This window comes from Hirundo rustica, chromosome 4 (assembly GCF_015227805.2).
Source record: "Hirundo rustica isolate bHirRus1 chromosome 4, bHirRus1.pri.v3, whole genome shotgun sequence".
In the NCBI taxonomy this organism is placed as follows: domain Eukaryota; kingdom Metazoa; phylum Chordata; class Aves; order Passeriformes; family Hirundinidae; genus Hirundo; species Hirundo rustica.
Window position 1 is genome coordinate 68,385,096 of NC_053453.1, and position 27,163 is coordinate 68,412,258.

At 40.1% G+C, this 27,163-nt stretch overlaps 1 protein-coding gene across 4 annotated transcripts; it reads right to left on the reverse strand.

Moving 5' to 3' along the window:
• Window positions 1–962: 962 nt before the first annotated feature.
• PPARA (peroxisome proliferator activated receptor alpha) lies at window positions 963–27,163 on the reverse strand. Of its 4 annotated transcripts, XM_040061276.2 has the most exons (9): window positions 27,001–27,163; window positions 26,019–26,299; window positions 24,585–24,707; window positions 10,761–11,005; window positions 8,745–8,905; window positions 7,593–7,731; window positions 4,965–5,167; window positions 1,688–2,135; window positions 963–1,511 (listed from the first exon to the last, which is right to left on the reverse strand). In XM_040061276.2, exons 4-9 carry the CDS (start codon window positions 10,966–10,968, stop codon window positions 1,264–1,266), a joined length of 1,407 nt encoding a protein of 468 aa, XP_039917210.1. In that variant the 5' UTR covers window positions 10,969–11,005; window positions 24,585–24,707; window positions 26,019–26,299; window positions 27,001–27,163; the 3' UTR covers window positions 963–1,263. The 4 variants fall into 4 exon arrangements, with proteins under 4 accessions (XP_039917210.1, XP_039917209.1, XP_039917211.1 ...); XM_040061275.2 differs by lacking the exon at window positions 26,019–26,299; XM_040061277.2 differs by lacking the exons at window positions 26,019–26,299; window positions 27,001–27,163 and adding an exon at window positions 26,720–26,780.

Here is a 27,163-nt window from a genome sequence, read left to right on the forward strand (position 1 = left end):
ACTCCTAGGAACACGATAAACTTGCTCTCAGCTGTGCTGCCTTTCCTACTATGACACGGTCTGACACCTACAAACGCTGTTCTTGGTATCGCTGTCACCTTCTCCACAAGGACAAAATCTGGTGAAAACCAAATACAAGTACCAAATACTTCTATCAATGAGGCCGAAGAAGGAATAGAAATATATCCAAGTGAGTAAAAAATGATGCAGTGTATTCATCAGGAAAATAAACAGGTGCAAACAACTATACTGCCAAGACACTTAAAGGAAGCTGGTGCCTTTCCTATCCAATAATTCCTTTGGAGTCAGCTATCACCGCAGTGGAGTGCAGTATCACTGCTGCAAAGTTAAAATTCTATTTTTTTTTTTTTTTTTTCCGGGGCTAGGATCAGATTTTTCAGTCTCTCCAAAACTCTTGTTAATTCAAAATAACATTTTTATGTCAAAACTGCATCCTGAGCTACTACAAGTTCTACAAAAATACAGGGTATATAATATATTTTTCATCAGTGATATTTTCACATTTTCTTAAAAGACTTTTGAAACAAAAAGGTCCCATCAGTTTAACATGTTTACTCTTCAAGACACACCTGTTGGAGCATCTCTGCTGTATTTTAGATAACTCTTTGGATTTTGTTTAATTTCATGAGAGAACCATCTTTTAAACATTCTAACCCTAAGTATGCCAAGGTAACACTAGATGAAGATGTACATCATTTCATGGAATTAAAGCAGCAATGGATCAAAGACATTTCCAAATTTTTAGAAGTGTATGGACAGTAATATCCAGCCATTTGCTACACCTACACTGAATGCTTTAAGAAAAAGTGTTAGCTGGTTCTCAATAATTACCATTAGGCAAAAGTGCATTGTCTTTCTGATTGTGCAGATACCTGGAAGAAAGGTGCTGAATTTCTCATATTAATGCTAAAATGACTAAGCCAAGAGGAAATACAATTTTGTTCATTTCTGTTACTTAACATTCTCATTTATTACACAAATATGTATTCCTTACCACTCTTCAAATTTCCAAATAAAAGAACCATTGTAAGACACTTCGCTGAGCACTCTGAGCAGTATTTTTCTGCAGCACTTTTTCGAAAGAAGACAAAAGATCCCAAACCAAGTGTAACACTCCAGTTCCCCAGTTTTAGATTTTTCCTGCTCTGGGCTGAGTGAACAGCACGTAACTGTACAAGTAGTTTTGCTCCCATCTGTATTTCTCTGTCTTTAAATATTGTGGAAAAAAAAGACTAAAAATCCTTAATACATATCCCTGTAGATCTCCTGTAGTAAAGGGTGTAAATGTGCATCAGATTCAGTCTTCTTGATTATCTGAACAAGCTGAGCATGCTCTGTGACCAGCTGTCGGAGGTCAGCCATTTTTTGGAGAAGTTTTGGGAAGAGGAAGGTGTCATCAGGATGGTTGTTTTGCAAGTGAAGTTTCAGTACATGCACAATGCTCTCCTGCATTTTTTCAATGTGTCCTACATTTACAAGACCAGGACGATCTGTTCTCAAAACAAGCAAAAAAATATATGTCATATTTTTATAATGATTCCTCAAAGTTTAGTTAGTGGTAGAACTGAATCTTCCAGAGGATAGAAGCTTTTCCATTAAAATTTTTAATTAATGAGAGGGAAGTGTTAAAATTTACTACCTTAGAGAGCAAATACGTAATGCTTACCTCCACAGCAAATAATGGCAGCAACAAAAAGGGATATATCGCTATCATCCAAATCCAGTGCATTGAATTTCATTGCAAAATCAAATTTTGGCTCCATTATATCACAGAATGGCTTTCTCAGGCTTTTCAGGAACTCCCGGGTTATAAATCCATTCCCATAGGCCACCAGCATCCCGTCCTTGTTCATCACAGAGGCCAGCATGGCAAATATGGCTTCATACACGCCGTACTTCAGCAGCGTCACCTGATCGTTCAAGTCCAGGTTGGAGAAGCCAGGGATGGATTTGGCAAATTCCGTGAGTTCTGTGACGGTCTCCACAGAAGTACACTGGCAGCAGTGGAAGATTCGAACTTCTGCTTCCTTGTTCTGAATGCCATTGGCTACCAGTTTTGCCACCAGGGTCTTCTCTGCCATACATAAGGTATCCATATCATGTATAACAAAAGGCTACAGAGGAAAAAAAACCCACTAGTTCAGTCACTAAATAATGGTTATTAATAGTTTTCTTCCTAAAGAACAAGAATTTTGATAAACTTTTATTTCCTCGCTAATCAGCCCTCAACTATCAATAGACCTGAGTTCTTTTTATAATTCCCATCAAGACAAACAGTGTATGACAAACTGTAATACCTAACAAGTCTGCCCTGCAAACAGCAATGCAAATAGTCAGATGTAAAGGCGTATGGCATATCTTTAATTTAGTTTTATCTAATAGTTACAGCGAAGCTCCAGCAGTCCTGTGCTTGGTATGCACATATCCATCTCAGAGCCAGTCCCAGAGGGTTCACAAAAGACTTGTATTACCTTCTCCAGAAGTCCAGGTTATTCTGCCTACACTCCTATTGATTCCTAAACTAACTACATCTGATGCACATCATGATGCTTTCCTGAAGTACCCTAGGGGGAATACAGACAGTCATTTCAATACACAGGGCAGCATATTTGCATTAGAGTGTGAACCCTGCACTACTCTTGTGTTTTATTATCAGATTTTCATAGGCAATGTCCCAGATGTCCCAGCTTTCTAGCTGCACTTGGTGCTGAGTCATCTCTAAACAGAGAATCCCATTAGAACACCAAACACAAAATTTGGTCTTTTCCATAATCCTCTTTGTTTCAAAAGGTATGTGCTTTACAAACGGATGAGCCACTCTCTTAAAACATCCTAGCAAAAGCAGCATTCAGACTTTCTTACGAACAGTCAGAACTCAAAAATATTTTTATACATAACTGCAGAGCAACAACCAAAACAAAGTAAAATCCACTCAAGAAAAACAACAAACCCCAGTGCTTCCCAGCCTAGCAAAGTCACAGCCACTGACCCTGAACAGAAATTTAGTTCCACACACGCCAAGCACTTTCCCTGTGCTGTTTTGCTCATTTCAGATTAAACAGCATGGGGAACACATGAGTTCTGTCATGAACTCATAGGATTCACTTCTTTCATTCAGAAAACTGTCCAACATTTATAAATGTTTGTGGCTACATTCCATCTCACTCCAGCACAGTTACACAGAGCAGAACTTTCCATGGGAAGGTGGATATGAGTGGAAAGTGGCAAAGCAAGAAACACATCTCTAAACCTTTAATAGATGTACACTATCTTATACACTTTAACAAAAAAACAAACAAACAAACCAACCAAAACAATTAACAACATGTCAGTATGCAGAAAAGAGGTATGACTAAGGACTTGGGAGCTAAATTTAAAAATTACACCGTGTCATCCTGAAAAATGCTCATTCATTCTGAAATGTAGCGGTGCCAAAAATTAGGATTCACTGAAATCAGCTATTAACGCACAGTTCTGAAACAGGTGGGTTGCGAATTACAAGCAAAAACCCCTTCTTTTAAAAACTGGTTTTCTGCTGGAAAGTCCAAAGAAAGTGAAAATGTTTGCTTTCTTAGGAGAAGATGAAGTAGCCTAAAAGCCCTTTGCTCTTCCCTGGATATGGAAAAAATTGGAAGCAGCCTGTTTGTAACACCCTGGGGCTGATTCTTCATTAATTTTTATGTGCAAATTCACCCGGGCACGCGCGTGCCGCTGTTGGCTGCTCAATCCCATGGCTGCGGCCACACACATTCAAATACAAGAACTGGGATTAAGTGCTCTAGGATCCACCCCTCCACATCTTGTGGTTTATGGTTCTGACAGAGGGTAACAAGCACAAAATTGATTTTCTGCAGAAGCCCTCTCAGTGAGGAGCTAAATCTGGTTTTTACTGTAGGCTCACGTCAGCCTGTACCCCTAGAATGTTTAAGCCTGTGCCTCACTTTACACACGTCTTTAGTGCAATGAAAAAGACTGGGATAACTCATGTGTCTCTCTTCTAATGCAGAAAGCTGTAGGCTTGGCTAGACTAGACTATTATATGCCAAATTCCATAAAGCAGAAGACAGTTTGCTTACAATTGTGATAACACTCATCCCCACACCGACATGGTTTTCATTATGGCATATGTAAAGTTCCTTCCCTACATTTTTTACAGAAATTTTTACTGAAACTGAAGTTGCTGATAAAATAAGACACTTATCTTCTACATAAAAGAAACAAAAATCACAGCAGAGCTTAAATAAATATGCATGAAGTGAAACAAGCAAGTCTTTACATCAATTATACTCTCCCATGTGCTACCAAATAAAAAGCAGTTGATCAAATTGGGCAGACCTTGGCTAAATTACCCTGAAAGAAAAAAAACTTCTACAGCATATATGTCTTCACAACCTTGCTTGCTTCTGCCTTTCAAAGGAACCATACAGAAAAGACCAGGAAAGTTGGATGAGGAAATGGCCAGCACTGTAAACAAAAAATTACAAACTCAAGTTTTCTTTTCCCTTATGCTATAAATATTATTTTGATTAAAACAAAAGTCATGCAGAGCACCTGTACACCCTACAAGCTATCAGTAATTATCCTGGCATTTGTGAGAGCAAAATCTATTTTTTTTTTCACTGTCATAAGAGGAAAATAATTTTGAACCATTCTCCCCATATCAAGAAGTATTCAGATATCACTTCACTTTTGATTAAGAACAATAATTTAGGGTTATGAACTTTTTGCTTACAAGGTAATCACCTGATTCTCCTAAAGCTTCTTGCTGTTCTGACAGTGGTTAAAAGCATCCATGTTTACTACAGATATTCACTTTGAATATTTCATGTCTGCTTTACCATGGTATTTATTTTCTAAAAGATTTGCTAAAGAGTCTACCAAATTCTTACAATCACCTTATGTACCTCTCAGTTTTATTTTAAAGTAACAGAAAAAGTACTTACTGGATTGTTATTGGTTTTCCCTGCAAGGATGATTCTGGCTTTAACCTTGTTCATATTGAAGTTTTTCAGGTAGGCATCATGAATTCTTTTGGCAAGTGATTTAAGATCTGCCATTTCTGAATCTTCTACATAATTTTCACCTGTTAGAATTTCTGCTTTGAGCTTGGCCTTCTCAGACCTCGGCATTCGTCCAAAACGTATTGCTGATGGGAAGACATAATTGTAAAACAAACACAAATTATACAAGAACTCAAATCTTTTTCCCTTGCTGATTAGAGCAGTAAGATTTTTCTGTCTAGGAAAACTGAGGTAGAGGGGAAGAAATCACCCCTTCCCAACACAGTCAGTCACTAATATGCTAAACTGGAGGAAGTCAGGTGTTTCAGAGCACAAAGTGAGCTAGAGCAGTGAGCGAGAACACATTCCTTTTCCCTTCTACATCACCTAAACCTACTTGAATTTTGTTTTCTCCTTATTGAGTTCTACAGCTCGCAATGTGAAACCCAAAGCCCACCTTGGGAACTCTTAAAACAGTGAGAAAACTCGTAACAGGAGCTTGGCAGAAAGCACACACACGAGCTGGAGAGCTGCAACAGAGTCAGGCCTGAATCCCACTGCTGGCTCAGAACCTGCAGGGGCATCCAGGTCATTTTTCAACACATCTGTACTGCCAGTGGGAACCCCAGCACAAAGAGCTGCATTTACAGCTCAAAGGCAACAAAATCTCCTCTACCCCCAGTACTCCAGTACTCCATAGTGCTTTCTCAACAGACCAGCCCTTCAAGACTGGAGAGAACAGTCTGAATACCCAATCTAGTCATTGGGATATTCTTCTGAGAGGCAGGAGATGCAAGTCTGAAACACCTCTGGGTATGGAGGTCTCCCGGTTTTTGGGCAAGTGTTCTTGCTATTCCTGGGCACGCCCACATCCTTGTCCAGTTTCAGTTTCAAGCTAAGCCAGCCTCGCTGGGAGGTGTGCAAGGGTTTGAGATGGCTCATACAGCGAGCTGCTTGTGCCGCATTTCGACATCCAACCAGGACAGGACCTCACTGCCTCCACTGAGCAACTCAAGGCATGAACACCATCAGCCCTTCAACATGCCCAGGGGGTCTTCTCATGACACCAGGAGGTGACTCAAGGCATGATCTGAAATACAGCTGTGGACTTCAATGGAAGTCCAACAAGGAAAGTCTGTGCAGAATCTGGCTTAGGTGCTTCCTCCCCCTCAGGGTTGGGTGGTCACACCAACCTGTTGAAAAAGTGGAAGAATACCTGCTCTAAGCTAAAACTGGCAGTTTTAAGATCATGGGTGTAAATTTAGTTGTAGCACTTTTCCTGAGAAGAATTTCCAGCAAGTTAGCAGTCATCCCTTTTCCCTGCTGCCTCCCACGTTTGCTGCAATGAAACCATGGCTGTTCCCTTCAGCTGGAGCACAGGTGGCCACAGTGGGTAGTGGGATGAAACAGCTTCACATGGATGTCAGTTCCTGCCAACCATCATAGCTCCTTGCTCAGCTCCCAATTTGAGATGTCACTTTGTTGTCCAGTACACTTTTTGAGGATTTTGATGGTTATCCCCAGTCTTGCAGAGACTACCAACCCTCTCCCAATGGATCTCAATCTCAGTCAAGGCTGACCGCAGGAGAGCCAGGCTTCTTGCAGAACCAGAAAGTCAGCTCTCACAATGCCTCCTGACTCCAGACTACAGTGTCACAAGCAGCTTCCCCAGCCATGTTCCCACCCCACCTATCCCATCTGGCATAGCTTCCTTAGGAAATCTGTCTCCGAACCTACAGCTTTTCACCTAGGCCAGCATTTTTACCTATTTCACATTGCACCTGCCCTCGAGTTCAGCCTGGACAATATTAGAGCCAAGAAGGGAATGCAAACTGCTATCATGTGGCCAAGTGAGATGTGCTTTCTCATGGCTTGGCCTCTCCCTCTTCACCCGTGTTGCTCAGCAAGCTACGTCCTGCACAGAGAACTGCCTGGTGGGCTGAAATTGGTCTGGAAAGCCACAAGCTTGCCACCCTTATCTTAAATCACTAGCACAAACAACAACATAACTTTTAAACTGGATATCTAAATGCTCTGAATTTTTACCATTCTGTTTAACAAACAACCTACCAGATTCCTGTTGCACAGTCAGCACAGACCTTTGCTCTCCCTCCCCACTTTCTGAGCCTTCTGCCCAAGAGCTGCTGCACTGTAACCTAAAAAATAGCGAAGGCTGCTTTCCTACAGATTTCTATCCTACGTCACTCCCCCTCACAATGAAAGCAGTTGTTCTCCTACTCTTCTACACAACCCTCAATCAGGATTCTTCCAGTGTTGAAATTTATTTCAATGGGAGTACTGGTGCCAAAGTTCTGGGGTGAAGAAAGCAAATAAATGGACATTCATATGGACAAACTGACATACAGCACAAGTGTGTAAAGCCCGTAACAGCACATTTGGCAGCTCTCAACCACGTGAACCCATCAGGGAAACCGACGTCCCCCGCAGCGATCTGTCCTGTAAAAAATCTGAGGTTCAATGCATGTGTGTGAGTAAAAATGCTGTCCAAGTGCCTGCCTCCAGCAGCAGACTCTGGGTAGGAGCAAACAAATTAAGGGCACTCTTACCTACCATTATGTGACATTCCAACTGAAAGGCACTTCTGAAAACGACAGTATTGGCACTTATTACGATTTTTTTTCTGAATTTTGCAGTTGCGATCACATTTATCATAGATGAGTTTTAAACGAATTGTTCTTCTAAAAAAGCCCTATAAAAAGGTTGAAAAAACCAATATGTATTGTTAATGAATGTTGACTACTAAGCTTCAATCATACAAGTTATTTCTTTTCTTTTACCATTTATTGCAGAACAGCCTCTAACTCAACTCTACCCAGGACGTCTCCAGTCCTCAATGCAAGGTTGGTCACACGCTGCCCAGCCACAGGGACAGCAAATCCAAAGCCATCTCAACATTTTGTGTCACATCACAGAGCAACATGGGACACACCTGGCTAGGAACTGGTTCCCCATCTCTAACACATTCTGCTTTATTCCTTAAGATTTACATTCGGATGATCAGACTGACATGATGCTGGAGAGAAAGCTGTACACAAAGACTGTTATTTCTCTCCTGTTACCTTCTAATATAGAAAAAAGATGGAAATCTGACACATTAGAGGAAAAAGAAAAGAATCTTATAGTTCATGGGTCATATCATTCCAAGAATTATGCATAATGATGAGAATAATTTGTGCCAGAGATATGCCTTGGCCCCAAAACTAGAAGAGGTACAATACTAAGTGAAGCAGCATGTGGTGGAGGTGAGAAATTCGGGATTTGTTGCTATTATAACAGGAATGTGGCATACTCTTCCCAGCCATACTCCCAACACAAATAAAACACTGGTGGAGCAAGAAGGCTTTGGGGTTTTTTTTTAGGTTTTGGGGGTTTTTTTGTTGTTGGGTTTTTTGTTGGTTTTTTTTTTTTTGTCACAGTTTAGTGTTTTGTTTTAGCATTTCACTAACTACATGCAGAAAAGCAGCATTAAAATTATCATTGTGAATTGCTCCTGCTTGATGAAGGTCTGGTATTGAGTGACAGTATCTGGATGACTTACTTCAGAAAAAAAAAAAACCAAACCCAGGTAGGTTTATTATTTAAACAAGTGTAATGGCTAAAGCTACAGTAATTAAACATTTACATATCAAATGTTTACCTTCATATTACTCCATAAATAAAGCAACATGGTTTCAGTTCTTAAGAAGAAAATGATGACTGTACCTTACAACCTTCACAAGCATGTACTCCGTAATGGTAGCCTGAGGCTTTATCCCCACAAATTCTACATTCAATGTTTAATGCTCCACTGGGTGATTCATCTATGCTACCTGGAGCTGTGGCAAAATTAATGGATGAAGGACTGGATGCTGGTGAAAGGGTGTCTAAAAAAAACAAAAAGGAACACTTCAAAAATACTATACTAGCAAGACTGATGCAATTTCTATACTAAAAACCACACAAAAGTTACCTTATTCTAAAAATAATCCTGCATTAATAATCATTAAGTGAACTAACAATTTGACCATAAGTCTTTGGAAAAGAATTCATATTCCCAGTGCAAATAGACACAAAATACAGGGTATACCTTGCCAATTTTGATGTGACATAGGATATCAAAAAGGAAAAGGCCTTACTGAAGTGACTCTGGCAACAAGAACTAGATGGGTGATAATGGACCCAATAAATACATACCACACCAATGTTCTTTGCAGAAAGGTTGTGAACAGCTCATCTTGGCTTTACATCTTCCATCTCTTGTGGTGCAGGGATGAGCAGGGCATCTCTTGTTGCAGTACCACAAGAGACGCATTCCCACCTCACACAGATACACTCCAGATACACATAAGCCCCCTGACCTTTGAAAAGCTACTCATAATTTTAAATGATGATCTAAACTGAGGTGAAAAGCAGATGGACGAGTCCTGCACATCAGTAGAAAGGCTGAACAGATATTAAAAGGAAGGTAACACAAATGCCTGCTTCTAAAATAGCCTGGCTCAGATATTTTGGGGTTTTTTTCTTATAATGGGCAAAACATTTCTGAATTGTACAAAGAAATAAACTCACCAGATGTGCCACCAGTAGATGAACACGTTACAAAACTAACATGTTAGTCCAACCTTAATTATTTCAATTAATATTTCCACCTTGTTTGAGGAAAATATTTTCTGAGGCCAGAATTTCTTCTATCTTCCATCTTGCAACTTGCACCACAAGACTTCAGCAAATTAATGGGTGTGTTATTTTAACAGACAGATTAAGAAACACTCATGAATGTAGGTCAGCAAGTATTATGTTGGAAGAAACCTTGGCACAGAACTCAGTCTCCATTGCCAGCGCTGCCAAGCCCACAGGCATCAGAGTCATCAAGGACAGCCTAAACCCCAGGATTTTTTTAAAGCGTGATTTCATTTTACTTGCCTTATGGAAATTGAGCCTTGGAAGTTTACATTTTGCATGTTCTCTAGCCACAAAACCAGTAAGTTTTGTAATGAGCACTGAATACTCCACTGAATACTCCTGAAGGTGACAATAGGAGATGATTTAAGCTTTTGTAGGCCTTGTACACCTACACTCAAATAATGGTAAAGACTCCTGCCTCCAAAGGACCACGTTACAAACAGATACACACACACATAAAGCCTTTCCTGCACAAGGCACCTCTCTGATGAGAAGGTCTGCAACCAAAAGGGAACAAAGTCATGGTTCTAGAAACATTCCTTCGATCAACAGTGCCAGGAGGCAGCTCTCCCCATTCCCTTCAAACCCACACTGTTCATTTCAGCTGCCTCAGTTCTGTTATTTCAAGGGGAAACAGGGATCACAAGCTGGTAATTGATCTGAAGTAAGAACCCCCTAACACAGCAAAATGCAAACCAGCCAAAAGGTTAATAGTAAATTGGTTCTCCTGCTGAAACACTTGCAAACACCTAAATTCAACAGGAAAACTTTACTGAGATCACCACAGGGTCCCAGACCACTGCAGTGATTCCCATTCTGACCACCCAAACAAAGCCTCTGACTAAAGACTATGAACTTTTTGTTACAGCCATTCTTCAGTGACATCTATCTAATCTATCAGCTTTAGCCTTAAGTATTTTAAGACCATGCCATAATCAGCTTATATTATTTCTAGTGTCACTTCATCATAAGCAATAATTATTGCATTAAAGTAGTTATTAATTTCTACCACTCTATTTATAAAAGAAAGGTTTATGTTAAACCAAACTCTCTTACCTGTTATAACCGATCCATCAGATCCTGGACCATTTCCCAGTGATTGGAATTCTGTTAAACTTAAAGCTCCAGAACTATCATCACCTAGAGACTGGGACAGGTCTTGAATGTTCTCCATATCTTGTAGGAACTCTCCAGATAATGGGCTGTCTATATCCTCCTCCTCCAAGGGAGTAAGGGGATAGAGCTGGTTTTCAGTGTCCACCATTTTGATCAAGTAGAGCAGTCACTTAAACTTCTTTTTACTGGTGAAAGAATAATTAAAAAAAAAAAATCAGATATTTTAAGAAATATTTAAACCAGTTGCAGCACACTGAATACAGGGTTTCTAACAAAAAGGTGAAATATTATACAACATTTTATCGCTCTGGAAGCTTTATGCGACATGAATCATCGTGAACACAGAGTGGGGAAAATTCCCCAAAAGACTTCAGGATGAATGAAAGTTATGACAAGAGCAATCTGTAGATTGTTGTTTTCTCTCCATTGCTGAGAAAAGTGTTTCTACAGAAGGCATTATGCACTTCCCACCAAAACTTACAACAAACATCAATATTCTACTCACTCTTCCTCAGCAGGAAAAATAAAGGAGATGCTGCCACTATTACTAACTTGCCATCTCATTCTACGAAGACCATTAGTACAGATCTATTTGCCCAATTTATTTTTTAACAAAAAGAAGTAAAACAATTTCTATGTCAGGGAGTGCAGCAAGCAGGAATATACAGGAGACTAAGTATGGGAATTTATCCATGATTTCCAACACCTGTTACACACAACAGGGCTGTTACTGACTGTGCTGCTGGGTAAGAGCTGGACATACAGCATGGACAAGCCCAGTAGCACCTGGAATTAACTGTGCTGTTCACTCTTAGTTATCTACCCACAGCCCTGACATAACCAGAACATACTCAGACTCAGAAATGAGAAATCCCTCATGTGAATTTTGTGAAAATAAAAGTTCAGTTCTTATCTGTGTGATGTATCTATTTTGTTATGGGGGAAAAGTACAGAGAAACCTCCAGGAATCCAAAGGAGACTACTAAATTTGTCTCCCTAAGGAGCCACCAGCAAAAAGAAGAGAGAGGAATGGCAGAGCATATGATTGGCACTGCTCCTCCAGTGTGCTCTCCATGAAGTTCTCCTGGACTAAACCAGTTGTTCACAGCACAGAAAACACTGTATTCCTCTACAGATGTTCAGCCCCAGGGTAGCTGGGGAGGTTCCAGTAGGCACTGGGCTTCTTGTACCCAGTGTTCCCTGCCGAATCACATCTCTCCATGTACCACTTCTTCATCCAGCACACACATTTTTCAAAGATTAAGTGAGCACTGAAGTCTACCTTCAACCAATATAGGCATTATCTGTCAGGAAATCTTGAGGGCTGACCTCTGAACGTGGCAATCCCTGCCTGGTGTCGCCCAAACCACGCCATACTTTTCCGTGTTTACAATCGATACGTAAAATTCAGCAGCCTTTTTAGCTAAATTTCTGTAAAAACAACCTAATAGCTAGTGAAACATAAATGGAGTGCTTTTTGTTTTAACTATTAAATTACATACCCTTTTGTACTTTCAAACACTACAAGTAAATTACAGCTGCTTAATCATTAGAGCTCTTGTCAATGATTAACTGGTACTTAGGCAAGCATGGCGACAACATAATTTCTGAAGACTGTCAAAATATACTAATATTCACAAGACTGACAATTTTTTCATAAGCACGGATAATCTTTAATGTTTGGTATTTAAGCAGCAAACTGCCTCCTGGCTTCTCTTGTGTTCTGTGCATGTTTACACATGCATATGCTTTCATTGGCAGGTTTCATATAATATCCATTGATCCTTGCTTGAAGGAAAAAAACCAAAAAACTTCTCAAATAAAAAGGGTAACGAGTACAAAGTTAATTTAATATTCACAGAGAATTTTGCTTTACAAAAAGCCCTGCACATGTTACAACAGTAGATGTAGTAGATGTAGCATGATGATTCCAAAGATCTGTGTTTTCTAAGTATTTACAAAAATTCTGTGCCACAAGGACACCTGAGAGGATTTTTTCAGTTTCCCATACTATACTTTAATCTCCTTAACCCCTTTCTTATCGCCAAGTACCAACACACACAAACTGAAAACGAGAGCATAGAACACAGAAAAATAAGGACGCCATTTCATGTAATTATGATTTTAAGCTTAAACAGGTTTTACTGTCTCACGTCCTGTTATCTCTGAAATATCTATTTTCACAAGAAGTCCTTTCCCGCCACCTCACTGTGAATACCCACTGAGTAACTTACCTAGAAACTTGAAATCGGTCCCAAAGAAATCAGATTATGAAAGAAAAATACCCCAACATGCAGCTATCAGTTACTTGCTTCATTTTTGGAAAGGGACAGAGGGATACTAAACCTCCAGCCCTTCCACATTTAATACTTGCCACACCAGGGATAAGCCCTGAAAGGAAAGAGGTCTCTGAGATGCAAAGGTCTCTGGGAAGCAGTAACAAAGTCTGATCTTACTGCATAAACAAATTGATCGTGTAAAGGGCTTGCTTGCAAATACCAGGGTTAAAGTTGAAACAATCATTACCTCTAGGTCGTTTTGGGAATGCTGGGGCTGAAAACAGCACATGTAAAACTCGTGATTGCAATAGATATTTTTAGAAAACTTCATTGCATAGGAAGATCCTTGAATATGTAAGATGCAGAATATTTCCAATATCCTGATTCAGCACAAAAAAGAATAGAAAATAAGATTTGGTACCTAAAGTGTGACATCCAGACTTCCATCGGGGAAAGGATCCTCTATCAGGTGACAATTAATCCCATTTTCATAGTTTGTAACCTTACATACCTGTACTATTTTTTATTTTAAAAATTATTAATAACATAAGAGAGAGAACATTTTCTATGCAGGTGATGAAAAATTTTCGTAAGCCACCCCTTCATCAAGACTGCCAGTTGCACAACCCCTCTCCAAAAAAACCCACACAGAAAAACTTCATCTTTCTTCCCTTTACTCAGCTGTACTCCAAGATACCATAAGCAACTTATAGGTGTCATTGCCTTTAAAAGAAATCAAAATTCACGTACCCTAATTTCTTAAATTAGGATCTTAAAAAGGCACATAAGGGAAAGTTCTATGCAACCTTGATTCGAATTCTCTCCCCAGCCCCATGGCAGAGGGGTGAGCAAATGGGGCTTGGTTGCCTCCTGGGGTTAAGCCCAGACAAAATGATAAAAACAACATAGGAATTTTGGGTTTTTTAATAGTACTCAGCCAAACTCAAGGAGAACGTACTGAGCTAGGAAGCTGTGTTTCTTTGGACTCAGGATTTTCTGTCCCACTGCATTTTAAATGACATTGGCTGGTGTATGTTACAGATCAGTGTCTCTGAACAGGGCTACTCAACTCTCCTTTTAAATGTGACCTTCCCACTTTAAACTATTCACCTGCTTTCTAGACCTTCAAGATTATATATCCACAATTTCCAGTGCTTTCTTTCAATTATGTAATACATTTATTATACACTAAATAGTTTGGAAAACTGTTTGTTTTGCCAAGATTACTGTTTAAGAAGTAGCTAATAGCAGGGCAGCAACAACACTATTCAGGAGAAAAAAACCCTATTTATTTCAAATATCATACCCTCTAGCTTTCACACAACAGAAGCAGTTACTAATGCAGAAAAAAACTACAAAGAGGAAATTAATTTTCAGCAAACAGAAATAAGAGAGGCAATTCATCTCACCTAACGTCAAACAGCTCACTTAATGTGTTTGGGTTGAGTGGAGCTCAATGGAATTTCCAGAGCCACGACTGATCTTTGAGGCCATGATTACACACTAAAGCCGTGCTACTTTTCAATCCAACCACTTCCCTGATCCAGTTCACTGCAAAGCCTTACAAATACTAGTGCTGGCTCAATGGAGAGGGCAGAAATACGCAGCTGGGAAGAGGGAGACACGTACTGCGTGGCCGAAATATAACTGCACGTGCAGCCCGGATCTCCTCCGCAGAATCCAGACTGTGTGGACAGCCTGGGTCTGCAAACCAGGCACTTGCACTGCCTGAAGTGAAGAAGCCAATGCCTCTTTGGTCTCCTGTGAGAGGTGAAAACTGCTTTACAGATCAGACAGCACCTCTATTAGATTAAGGGGTATTACCATCTTTTGGCAGGGCCATGGCACTGTCATGCAGGCTGCTACGTGCACATCCCATAGATAAAACTGTCACTGAAATCCAGTAAATGGAAGATACAGGAGTTTACTCTGAGTTGACACAACATGCTCCAATAAATAAATAACAAAAAATGAAGTTAAAGTTCCGATGCTGGAAACTCAAGCTGAGAGAGGAATCTAGCTCAAAGAAAGACTTCAGCTGCTTGTAAAGAATAAAACAACGTCCTAGCATCAAGTGGCTTTCTAATGGAGGATTTTAAATTCAACAAGCCCCTCAAGATCCTGGCAATTAGGAGCTACATTCAGAACACTTTCATATTAGAGCAGAAAACAGATTTCACCATATTTCATCCACACCATTAGACTCGTCAGCCTGTATCAGACAGCTCAGCTTCAGACGTAATGGAAGACCACAGCTCCCAGGTATGGGCGCAGTAGGATGTGAAGGCTGTGTTTAAAGGAGCCCCTGCAATCCCTTCGACAACACGAGACAGATTTGGTTTCATCAGCACCGGGACAGGAAGGTTTTGCAACCTTTGCCTCCAGGCTCCAAAGACAAGACTTACAGGTCTATCACCTCAAGTTTACACCTATCTGCAATCACGCTTGCTTTCTTCCACATAAATGGATGTGTCAAACATGGCATTACTCGAATTTGCATCGAGGCCCTTCTGATAAAAGGAAAATCCCATATTGTAAAGAGTGGAGAATTAGGTGTTGTTTGAACCGCCTTCAAGCTCAAATAGGTTCGAATCTGCATAGAATGTCAACATGACTGAGATTTTTTGGTTGTTGGGTTTGGTTTTTTCTGCTCTAAATGTGAGATTTCATATGCAAAAAGTAAATGCTTTGGAGGCTTCTGTAATTGGGAATAGGAAGATGTGACTTTTCTGTCTTAGTGAATGCTGAACTGAAACTAAAGTCTGAAATAGCTGAATGTCAAAGAGAAGCTTTGAAATCTCTTTTAAATCTGTGTCTGCTGAATCCTTTAAAGGACTGTCTACTCAGGACTTCAGTATGTCAAGAGCAATATAAATTAACAAACTATATAATACTATACTTGGGGTTATTGAAAAACCTATAATGTTTTCCTTCAACTTACTATTTCCTTCAATAAGTGTTTTTGGAGGGATCTTTGTTGCTTTGGGTTTTTTTGTTTGTGGGGCTTTGGAGGTTTTTTTTTTGTTGGTTGTTTTCCATATTTTGAGTCCCTAGGTTTTTGTATTTTTTAACTACATTATAATCTTGTCTGAAATTTAGATGGTACTAGACCCAAGCAAGCACTGCCAAAGACTCAAGTGATAAACTTTGTGTTAAAAAAGTTTTGTCTTGCTTCAGCTTTTATAGTCCAGATACACAGAAAGCCTAAAAACCTCTCAGTTTTGTAATGGTGTCTGTTTCCATTTTTATACTCAAACTGACTACCAGCCTAATCTATAGAATCAAAATGCTACTGTTAACACGGCTTTAAAAAAATCAGCCGATAAAGCAGTATGAGAGAAGATTCGTCCGTTTATTACATAAGTTGTAAATACACTTAAAGTAAATATTCATGCTGGAGTTCATAATATCCAGTATTTTGGTGGCATAACCACTGAAGAAAGTGGTATTTTATTAACAAGAGATTCAAAAGGACAATGAGAATTTCCTTTCTGCAAGAAACTAAGCCATGAGAACATCTTAGTAACCACTGTGTTAAAGAGTAGCCTGTCTGCGTTCTCTGCCATGTGCTACCTTTCAGGTTCACTACAGTTCCACCAACACTGCTCACAGCTCATCAGAGTTTCTCCTGAAAACCCCACTACACTTACAGTTACAGCTCCAGTTACATTTACAACTTTGCACTTGAAACACACTCCCCCTTTTTCCTTTCCTCTCGCAAATGAATCCCCAGGTTTTGCTCTTCATCCCATCCATTTCAATGTCAGCATCTCTTCAAGTCACTGCCATATTCCAGTCGAATTATTCCATGCTTGGGGAGGGTTCAAAAGATTACATGTGTTAATCACAACAGTTTGTGCTTCAAAGTTCTACAGATTCTCAAGCCTCTGTGACAACACCTGGCAGGCCATGAAGCTGACAGAACAAACTGACACACATGCTGGGAGTGTGTGCTGAACAGTGACATGTGGAGACCACAACTGCTGAGAAATTGAGATCTGGTGCATCCTTTAAGAGGCTGCTCCTGCTGCATGTACATCAAAAGCTAGGGTTTGATTTATGATCGATATTTGAACCAAGGAGAGGTCACATTCAGACAAACATGACATACGTGTATTTGCTATCTGATCCCAGAGCCAAGGTCACGTTCACACAAATGTGTCATCTGAGTATTTGCTTTATTTTTATTGCCCCGTTGACGAACTTATTTTACTTTCCTTGTGTCCCAAAAACTTCTTATCCATTTATTTGGTGTGTCCCAAAACCTCCTTGCCCGTTTACTTGGATGTTGCCAGGTTTTTTTAAGTTTTGCAATACTGTACAAACATCTGATGAGCTAATTATATAAGCCAAGATTATGAATTGATTAACAGTTAGGGACACCTTAATTTCAGAGATCAGAGCTCAGATTGAGGCTAAAATTGGTTGCATGGTATGGCCAGAATTAAGAGAATTAAGAAAAAGGAACAAACTAAAAATCCCACGAAAACTGCATCTTATGAACTGCAGACATAGATTAGATGTCCTAAGACATTGTCAGGTGGTTTTTCTTCTAAAATTAATACGTAAAAATAAGTTTGAGTGGTGAAGTCAAGGTTGATTACAACATGTACAGCATTTACAAACAGCCCACGCATTTGCCCCAACATGCTGCTCACTGGGAACCAGATCCTTAAGACTATATTGGAATGCTGCAATTGTTTCCTTATACACGTGATTACTGCATCCCAGATTATGAAAAGTGCCTGCTTGACAATTTTCTAACTATACCCTGATATTCTACAGAGACCTCATTTGTTGAAGGATACAGATATCTGAGGGTAACAGGCAAATAGAAATTGCGTTTTAGAGTGGTAGCTAAATTATTATCTCCAATATAATCAATTCCTGAAGTAAATAAAATGTAAGCCCCTTGGTAAGTCTCCTGAAGAGTACATTTTCACTACATATGGTAAAAATAAACTACATAAGGTAACAAATTAAAGACATCTGTGCAACTGAAATTGTCAATTAAAATCATAATCTAATACACACAGATGCAGAGCAAGGCGAAATTTTTGGCATATTGATGGTGCTGCTACATAAACCTCTCACTCAGTAGATTTATTTGCTCACATGCTTGATAAAAAAACCCCAAAAAAACAAAAACCAAATAAACCTACAAAAGCATAACATCCATGACGGTTTTGTCAAGGACAACGTAACTTTTACAAGCATAACTGTCTAGTAACTCTTCCTTACAAATGGGATAATTCAGACATACTATATTTATGAAAAGAAAAAGCCAATTGCAACTAACTTAAAGTCAAACAAACACTTGGATGGACTTTCTGAAACTGACGGTATTTCAGCGATCTTTAGGGTTCATGTAAGTACGGATGACTTAAAATGTGTTCTTACAAAACAGGTTATAGGAATCCCTTTTATCTGCAGACCTTTATGTGTGATAGCAAGTGGTATATATTATTGATAAAAATACTTGTCTTTAGCTGACATTTGTCATAAAAGAAGGATAAGAAATAATTACCCAATCTTTTGTTTTCTGAGCATATTTAACCTTCCTGTATTATTTCAACCTTGCTTATTCTTTAAGAGAAGAGCAAAGGATTGTTCCTATGACATAAATACTTCAAATGAATACGACCTCATTCACGTATTATATCTGACAGGTGAAAATTAATTTTGAGTTTATTGACTGGCAATGAAATTTCTGCAGCTGCATATGATTTTGCAAGTTTAAATAGCAAGATAAAAGCTTGGGAGCACTGAGGCAGTACCCAGATTTGAGAAGTACCATTCATACAGGTGTGAATGCTCACATGGCACCCCCAAAACACCACAAACACACCGTGGCTGCTTCAGCCTGAGCTCGCTTGTCCTCCTGTGCTGGGTGGAAACTGACAGGCCAAACAGAAGGGACAACTGCTGAATTGATATTGCATCACTTCCTCAGCAGCGTCGAGGTGTTTTCCTTTCTTCTTCCCAGTCACCAACTTCCATGAAAACGACAGACCTTTAATACCTTTGCAGCCACTACTGCTGTCTCTAACTTGAGATTTGCAGGTCAGGGCCACAGGACAGCAGTCCATACTGCATATACCTGAGAGGTAACTAGACCAGAAGAGGTGAGAAAACATTCCTGAAAATTGCTCTCAGTTTTGGAGCAAAACTCTCCTCCAAGGCTGATTTGGACATTTGCCTGCACTACCCCCTAAATCTTGCAGACATCTTAATGGCAACATTGTTCCTGAATAAAGAGCTATTGTTTTGGAACAAAACTTTCAGTCTAAGAGGAGAGGGAAAAAACCAAAAAGATAAAATTACTTAAATGCAAGGATTTGAAAGGTGTGTCTAGCATATTGATTTAAGATTGTGCAAAATTTCATTTGAGTCTTACCTGCCATTTAATGATTAGGCCTTGCAACTCCCCATTTTTAGTAGACTTAGATACAACTTCTCCACCTGACAAACTCCCAAATTTTGCCACCCTGATCTCATTATACATCCTACAAAATACTTGAGACCAGTATTCCTTTAAAAGAGATGTAAAGTCTCTTTTCATTTGTAGATTAAACTTCTATCTCAGGCTCCTTACTGTTTTGGCTCAGGACAAAAGTCCAGTTGCTTTGGTATCTGGTAGCGTAATTTTTGTTTCCAAGATCAATAAAAACAAAAAATATGTGTCTTCCTCAAGAATACCTCCTTTCAGTCACCAGCACACTCCCTATCCCAAATTTCAGGTTACAGCCCTTTTCAACATTCTTTCAGCTGTCTTATCCCTCTCCTTTATCAGCCATATCAACCCATCCCCAAATCACCTCCTCCAGTCTCCAATCTCAGCTCCTCCAGCATCTGCACAGCTGTGCCCCTCACCATCTGCAACTCCTTGCATGATTCATCACCAAACATAACAGACCATGATTATTCACTGTTTGAAAAGCTACAGTGGAATTTACATCTCCTTCTGGAAGAGATTCAAGGAGCCTGAATTCGCCTTCGTAGCAGAGAACACTACCACTGTGTATTTTTAGTGGTTTTATTACACTGATAAACTTTATTCCCTTGTCTGGACATAATAACATGACTTATTTGATCAATTAAATTCAGCTTAATGGAGGGATTTATATCCTTTAAAAAATAATGACCCTCAGATAAAATATTACAGATTTAGGCCCCTTCCGCTTGCAAGTATCTTTTTGAAAACTGAGCAATTCCAATGGGCCAGCTTTTATAGTCTTCTACCAGCACAAAAAATTCCAATGTCTTCTGTAACCAGCACCTGAACTTGTGTAGTTTAGTTACTCTTTATTGTGCTACAATTTTACTCATTCGTTGGAAGTATTTTTACAGGCTCTTGTTGCTCAGCTATTACGTTTAAGTAAATAAACAAATGAAACCTGCTAAAAATAAACTAACTTCAATTTAATGTCATGCCACGACTCAGAGTGGAACGCGAAACAAAATTCTTTCACTTTTTGTTGCTGGGGGTTTTTTGTTGGTTTTGGTTTTGTTTTGTTGTGGTTTGTTGTGTTTTGTTTTGTGTTTTTTTTTTTTTTGTTTTTTTTTTTTTTTTTGTTTTTTTTTTTTTTTTTTTGTTAAGAAAAAGGCCTTCAGTTTTATTCTGACAATTCAGACATCCCTACCTTTAAGAGTTTTTCTTTGTGATAAATGTGTCACACAAACCCAAAGTTTACATTGAATTAGCGTTAATGACAGGAGCCTTGGCAACAGGCACGAATGCAATTAATCTACATTTTTTGGCAAATGGACATCAGGTACTTGTACTTGCAAGCTCCTGACGTGTCAGATAGAGGATATACTTGGGACACATGACTTCACAGCTCTAAATCAGGTCACTCACTACAGTATACAGATCACAAGCCTCACGCTCCTGCGTGATCAAAAAGTGGCAAACTATAGCCAATTATTTTCCTGCCATGTTTCTCCCTGCTCATCCTCTATGACATGAAGGGTATCTGGTGCCCAGTTTAACAGCAACACCAGCACTGCTGAACATCTGCCACCCTGCTCCTTTTAACCTAGGAAGCATCCGAACGGTAGAAAGGTGGAGGAAGAATGTGAGCCCAACAAAACAGCCAGGAAAATAAAACCTCTTTAAAAAGCCATGTATGTACTTTCAGATTCCATTTCTACTTCACTCTCTAAGGCATTTCAGCTGGCTTGAATCAGACTTTGAAAGAGCAGTTATGGGGACACAGCACGCAGTCCCTCCCCGGAGCACAGCTGAGTTACTGCTTGCAAAATAAAGTTCCCTTAAGGGTACCTAGACAAGTCAGCTCAAGTAAGGTAATAACTCCCTCACATCAAAAGGATATCCCTTCAGCAGCTCCCTGGCACTGCCGGCCGCGCACCTTCCCTCTCCCTCCGCCCTTCCAGCCGCGCTGCTCCGCGGTGCCTGCGCCGGCTCTGGCGCTGCCGGACCCCGCTGGCCGCCTCTGGCACCGCGAGTGACCCGGGGCCGGAGCCGGAGCCGCTCCGACAGCGCTGCGGCCGCAGCAGCTTGGCAGGCTCCCAGCAGAGCGCCCAGCCCAGCGCTGCACGCTGCCCTGCATCCCTGCCATCCCGACACGCAGAGCCGGTTTTATTCCCCAGGGTACGCACAGCCTCGCTGAAACAATCCCATTCACTGAATCGGTACAAGCGTAACACGGGAGAGCCACGGGCAGCTAGGGAGGGCTGAACAGACCCACCGAGGGACAGCTAACGGGATGGACAGAAGAGTATGGATGGGAGAAGGAAAGAAGGAGCCTGGATCACATCCAGCCATGCTGTCAGGAACCATTGACAGAGGACATCCCGTTCTTTTCTGCATTTATGTGTTCATTCATACACACACACACCCTTGTCATGCAAAAGAGAAATAAAATGAATGATAGCTGCAAACAGAACAATTCCATGTTCTTGGAGGATAATCACTATTACATTTCTACAGGATTTATTACAGAGTTTATAATCTTGAGAAAAAAGCAACTCCTTGTAAATTTGGTTAGAATGACAGCAGCTCAGTATGCTGAAAATCAGATGCCCAGAACATAAATTTAGCTTGAAAACTTGACAGCTGTTTGAAAATGTTGGCTTGTTTATGCACAGTTACATCTGTACATCTCCGGCACAGAACGACAGGTACAGCTGCTGCTTTGCTCAGAGGCAGTAGCCCTGTGCTGCCGGTCTCTTACTTCCCTAGGTACTAAAGCTGCTACCTGATTTGATCACACTGTGTGCTTTACTGCACACAGCATGTCTTTTACCCTGAGGTGGCCAAGAATATATAACCCTCACCTGGTTTATATATATATATATATATATATATAAACCTCTGTGTGTGTGTGTGTATATATATATATACACACACACACACACACACACATATATATAGCTATTTTGTAATCTTCCATTGAAAACTGCCAACAAGCCAACAATACTTACTACGACCCGTGGGCTGCAATTAATTGTATTTTAACTTCAGAGTGCATGAATTAATTGCCAGCTGTACTGGAGGACTCCTCTGCCCTGTTGGACAGAATGCCACCAGGCACTAATAAACAAGAGTCTCCAAAGCAGCCTCCTGACACAACACCCACCTTCTCCCTCCTCCTCCCCCACAGATCCAGTTGGTTCCACAGTATATTCTTCAGCCTTACCACTCCAGGGAACATTTTCTACACGTGTGGAATAATGATACCAGAGAGTTTGGCTTGGTTTTGTTTGGTTTTGTTTAACGGGAGCCTGCCCCATGACTCCAGTGTCAGGTACTGTGCTCCATTCTTCCTGAAGCAGTAACACTACCAGCAGCTTAGCAAACATCACCAGTAATTCAAGTCTTCACTTTCAAATAAGGTTTTGCAAATAAGATGTGAGTTGTTCTTCCCTTCTGAACATCCATCTGTGATTTGTTGTATCAACCATTTCCCGTAAATAATTTTTAAAACAAAACAGGCATGGAGCACTTGTTTGTGTAACAAAACAAAACAAAACAAAGAATGGCAATACAAGCCTGTATTCAGGTAATAGAACTTAGCATAACAGTGCTGGATGCATGGATATACACGACAAAACACTAAGACCTGTCTCCAAACCTTACTCACAGGCTGTAGAATAGTTCCAAATTATCCATTTTTATGATTGTTTGTTGTTGTTAAATGCAAACAATAAGTTATTGTGGTATTATTTCTCCATTTAAAGTACATCAAACTCTAAACCATTCACCAAGATAAGTTCTCTCAGCTCCAGGATGTTATACTCTCACAAATGAGTAAGGATTTGCTTGACCAGCACACCAAACAGCAGCTCTGGTTTTCTTCTATGTACTCCTCAACAAAATGAAAACAAATCAATGAGATGCAAAAATATGAAATATGAAAACGTTGGACTAACTTGCTTTCACATGTATTTCATCTGCCTGGAAACAAATGCCAAAGAGCTGTAAAATCTCAGTAGAACTTCAGCTCACTGCTCTGAATTCCTCAAGGCAGACACATTTTGGAACAAGTATCTTTTACTATTGGAAAGATTTAGTGAATAGTTTCTCAGCTTATACATATTTTAAAAACCATGGTAGTGTTTCAGCATTTTTAGAAAGTGATAGATAATTTGCCAAATGCTTGCCAATCTCTCCTACTCTCAGTGTTTCCACAGATATAAGACAACTTGAACTCCAAACAATAAATCTAGATGAATACAGCACCACAGAACAAACAATTTCTCTTTGGTAGTTTGCATTTTTCCAAAGTATAAAAAATTTAACACCATACACATTTTAAGACTTTTAGCAAAGACCCACACAAACCAGTCACGTAACAACTCAAGCCTCAGTCAGGATTAGAGTGCTGATGAGTTGATTTATAATTTATATTACTCTGTGCATGAGAAGTCCTTCACTGGACACAGAAATTACACTTCTTAGATATTTAAAGACACATGCAAGGCACTTATAAATAAATATTGTTTCATAAGCAGAAACTATGAGAAGTGGTATGAGGAAGTGGAGTCAGATTTGGCAACATCTCAATGCCACATGCAATCTGGTCCCACAACAGCCTCCTCATATCACTTGAGTATCTTTAAAACATGGCTAATATCAGACTCTTTGAGAGATTTTAGTTTTATTTTGAGGGTAGCCATGATTAAGAGCTTAACCTTACCATACTTTTTACTTCAGTGAAAAATTCAGCCTTCTACTTCATAAAAAGTCATTCAATATTTAATTTCACATTCTTGGTCCTTAGAAATGCTGAGCACTCTACTTCTAAAATATTAAGGATTCAGAATTCTACTGATTAGCACCTAAGACAGCAGTAGATATCAGGACATAAGAAAGTTTTACTTTGTTCCCCTGATTGTGGGGCTATTTTCTGTTTATCAATTATTTATTGGCACTGCAAGCCCAGACTTCTTTCCTTGTCATTTGACTATACATAAATCACTCTTTACAGAGACTCTATACCCAGTCCATGTATGTGCTCACCCCTTCATGCAGCATCTTGCAAGGCTGAAACAGAAGTTGTTTTCCAGAATCTCTTCCCCTTCCATTTCATTTGCAGATTGGTGATAACAAGCAGTTCTTCATCAATAAAAAGCTGTTGACATTCTTAAAAAAATAAAAATAAAGAGTCAACAAATTTTCCCTGGGCTTATTATACTGATTTTTCATAGCTATGATGTAATATAACTTAAGAAAAATGTTTCTTTATGCTTCTTCTGAAAAAAAAAAAAATATAATTCATTTCACTTGGGCTAAAATGAGTTTTTAAATGACTGAGTTTTTTAACATGTCCCTAGTTTTACAGCAGGACCACACTGACATCTAGCTAACTAGGGAATATAACTGGAATATCCCAATGTAATTCTGATCTTTTTTTCCTTCATACTAAAAGAATTCAAAACCACTCAACTGAGAACACTATAGTCACAGCCCTGTGCTATTTTAATTATCTGTTATGGAGTAAAATACTTTTACTCCTAAAAAGGATTCTCACACAGTCCAAGTCTTTCTGTGGACACATTTAGAATAGTTATGGTTTCCAAGGTGCACACCCAGACCCATTAAATGTCTTTGCAACTGAGCTTTATTTTGAGGATTTACATCCCAAAAGTAGAGATTTTGTTTTTATATACTTTATCAGGCCTATATAAAAAAAAAGCAGACATAGCTAAAAAATACCAACCAAATTAAAGATTCAGAGAGATTTTGAAAGAGTGGATTAGGAAAAAAAAGAAAGTTATATTCCACAATGATGTAAGAAAATTTGTTTGTACATTTAATAAATATCATTTCAACCTCATTCATTTTCCTAGACAAGTATGGTGTTTTCTTTTTTTCCCCCTAGCAAAAATATGACATGTGCAATAGAAGGAGAGCTCAGAACCCAAATCTCATCAGGAAAGCTATAGACAAGACAAGAATAGAGCTGTTTGCTATCTTGAAGTACAACCTGCTACAGAAAAAAATAATAAGAAACGTTATGTTTCCTTGCCCACTTTGGGACAACAGTGAGCATTACAATCCATTTTTTATAACAAAATTAGTATCTTAGGCCATATATCCTACTCTCCTGTAGGACATTATTGTTCCTTATATTTTTATAACACTCCACACATGAAAAATTAAAAGCGTAACTACACAAAATCACAACTGAAGCGTAACCTTCTCTCCATGGTTTAAAATTCATGATACCCCTTTATGGAGATTGTAGTATTAACAGAAAATGGGGACACTAAACAACTACTGAAATCCACAAGGTGTTTCCAATAGGTAGCCAAAACTCCCTATGCACCTGGCTTGTAGAGGACAATATAAAGCAGCAACTGCTTGACAAGAATGCTTTTTTTGACCATTCTAAGACTTCCTTCCAAACATGGGAAAAGACAGTGAGCATGCTGTCTGTGGAGTTCCACAAACCTCTGATAAGGTGTGCACACTCTCATCCTTCCAACTCACTACGTTGTACTACTCGAAATTCCCAAAGTTGCCTCTCAAAGTCGCTAGGAGCCGATAGCTCAGTAGCTCATGCCAGCCAACAAAGGTTATGACACTGGTTTAGGTTTAGCAGACGTGTGACCACATCACATGAACCACAACTGCCTCAGTTCCAGCACGAGACCAGGTAGCAGCCCCGGTGCTAAGTCAATGATTCAGGATTTACAGAGGAAACACTTTTTACAGCTGATCCGTTTTGCTGCCTGCAAAGCAAATTTTAAAAGGTGAGCAGTGCCTCATGTCAACGAGAAAGTCTGTGCATATTCCGTAATACAAGGAGTTTGACCACGATTTTCCTTCACAATAAAACTTATGCAACACCTTTATTAGTGCAGTACTTCTAAGACACCCAATGCTAAAAGTGCCAAACATTATCACGGCAGATAATCCTGTGTGACGAATCCTGTGCTCATACTACTTCCATCAGAGAGCTTAGGAACAGCTCCCCGCATCAACTGAGCGAGACTGGGCCAATCTTAGTACGAACACAAGGCAACACCTTTTCGCACTCCTTTCCATTGTTACTTCTGGAATGCTTTTTGGCAAGCAAGTATCCAGCCCCACAAGGACAACCAAGAACTCGGCAAACCACAAAAGCAAGCCCCGGAGGCGTTCCCACCGACCTGCTCCTCGCTCCCAGGACAGAGGACCCTCCTCTGGCCAGCCGACCGGGGACAGCACAACCTGTCCGGCTGAGCCAAGCCAACAGCGGGAACCTCCGAGCACATGCTTTGTGCCAGGCGCCCGAGTTCATTCCAGGTTAAGGGCAACCCAGATGTTCCATTTAGGAGACGTGACAGTCGCCAGCCAGCCCGTCGTGCGACAGGACATTACCCCGTCCTCTGTTCCCACCTCCAGCGCCCTGAAATCCCTCTCCCCCGGGGCTTCCCGGGTGGCTCTTTACCTGCACCCGCCCGCTCCGGGCCGGCTCTGCCCGTCCCGCAGCCCCTCGGCCCCGTTCCCGCAGCCGGGGGCGGGCTCCGCGCAGAGCGAGCAGCGGGAGCCGCTACAGCATCTCCCCGGGCCGGCTACCTCCTCCTGCTGTCCGCCGCCGCTCCGCCGAGGGC

Coding starts and splice junctions, on each gene's coding strand:
- PPARA (XM_040061275.2), bottom strand. CDS start 10,968: ATGGTGGACACTGAAAACCAGCTCTATCCCCTTACTCCCTTGGAGGAG. Junction 7,732..8,744: donor ATGCTTGTGAAGGTTGTAAG/GTACAGTCATCA, acceptor ACCTTTTTATAG/GGCTTTTTTAGAAGAACAAT. Junction 2,136..4,964: donor GGAAAACCAATAACAATCCA/GTAAGTACTTTT, acceptor TTTCCTCTGTAG/CCTTTTGTTATACATGATAT.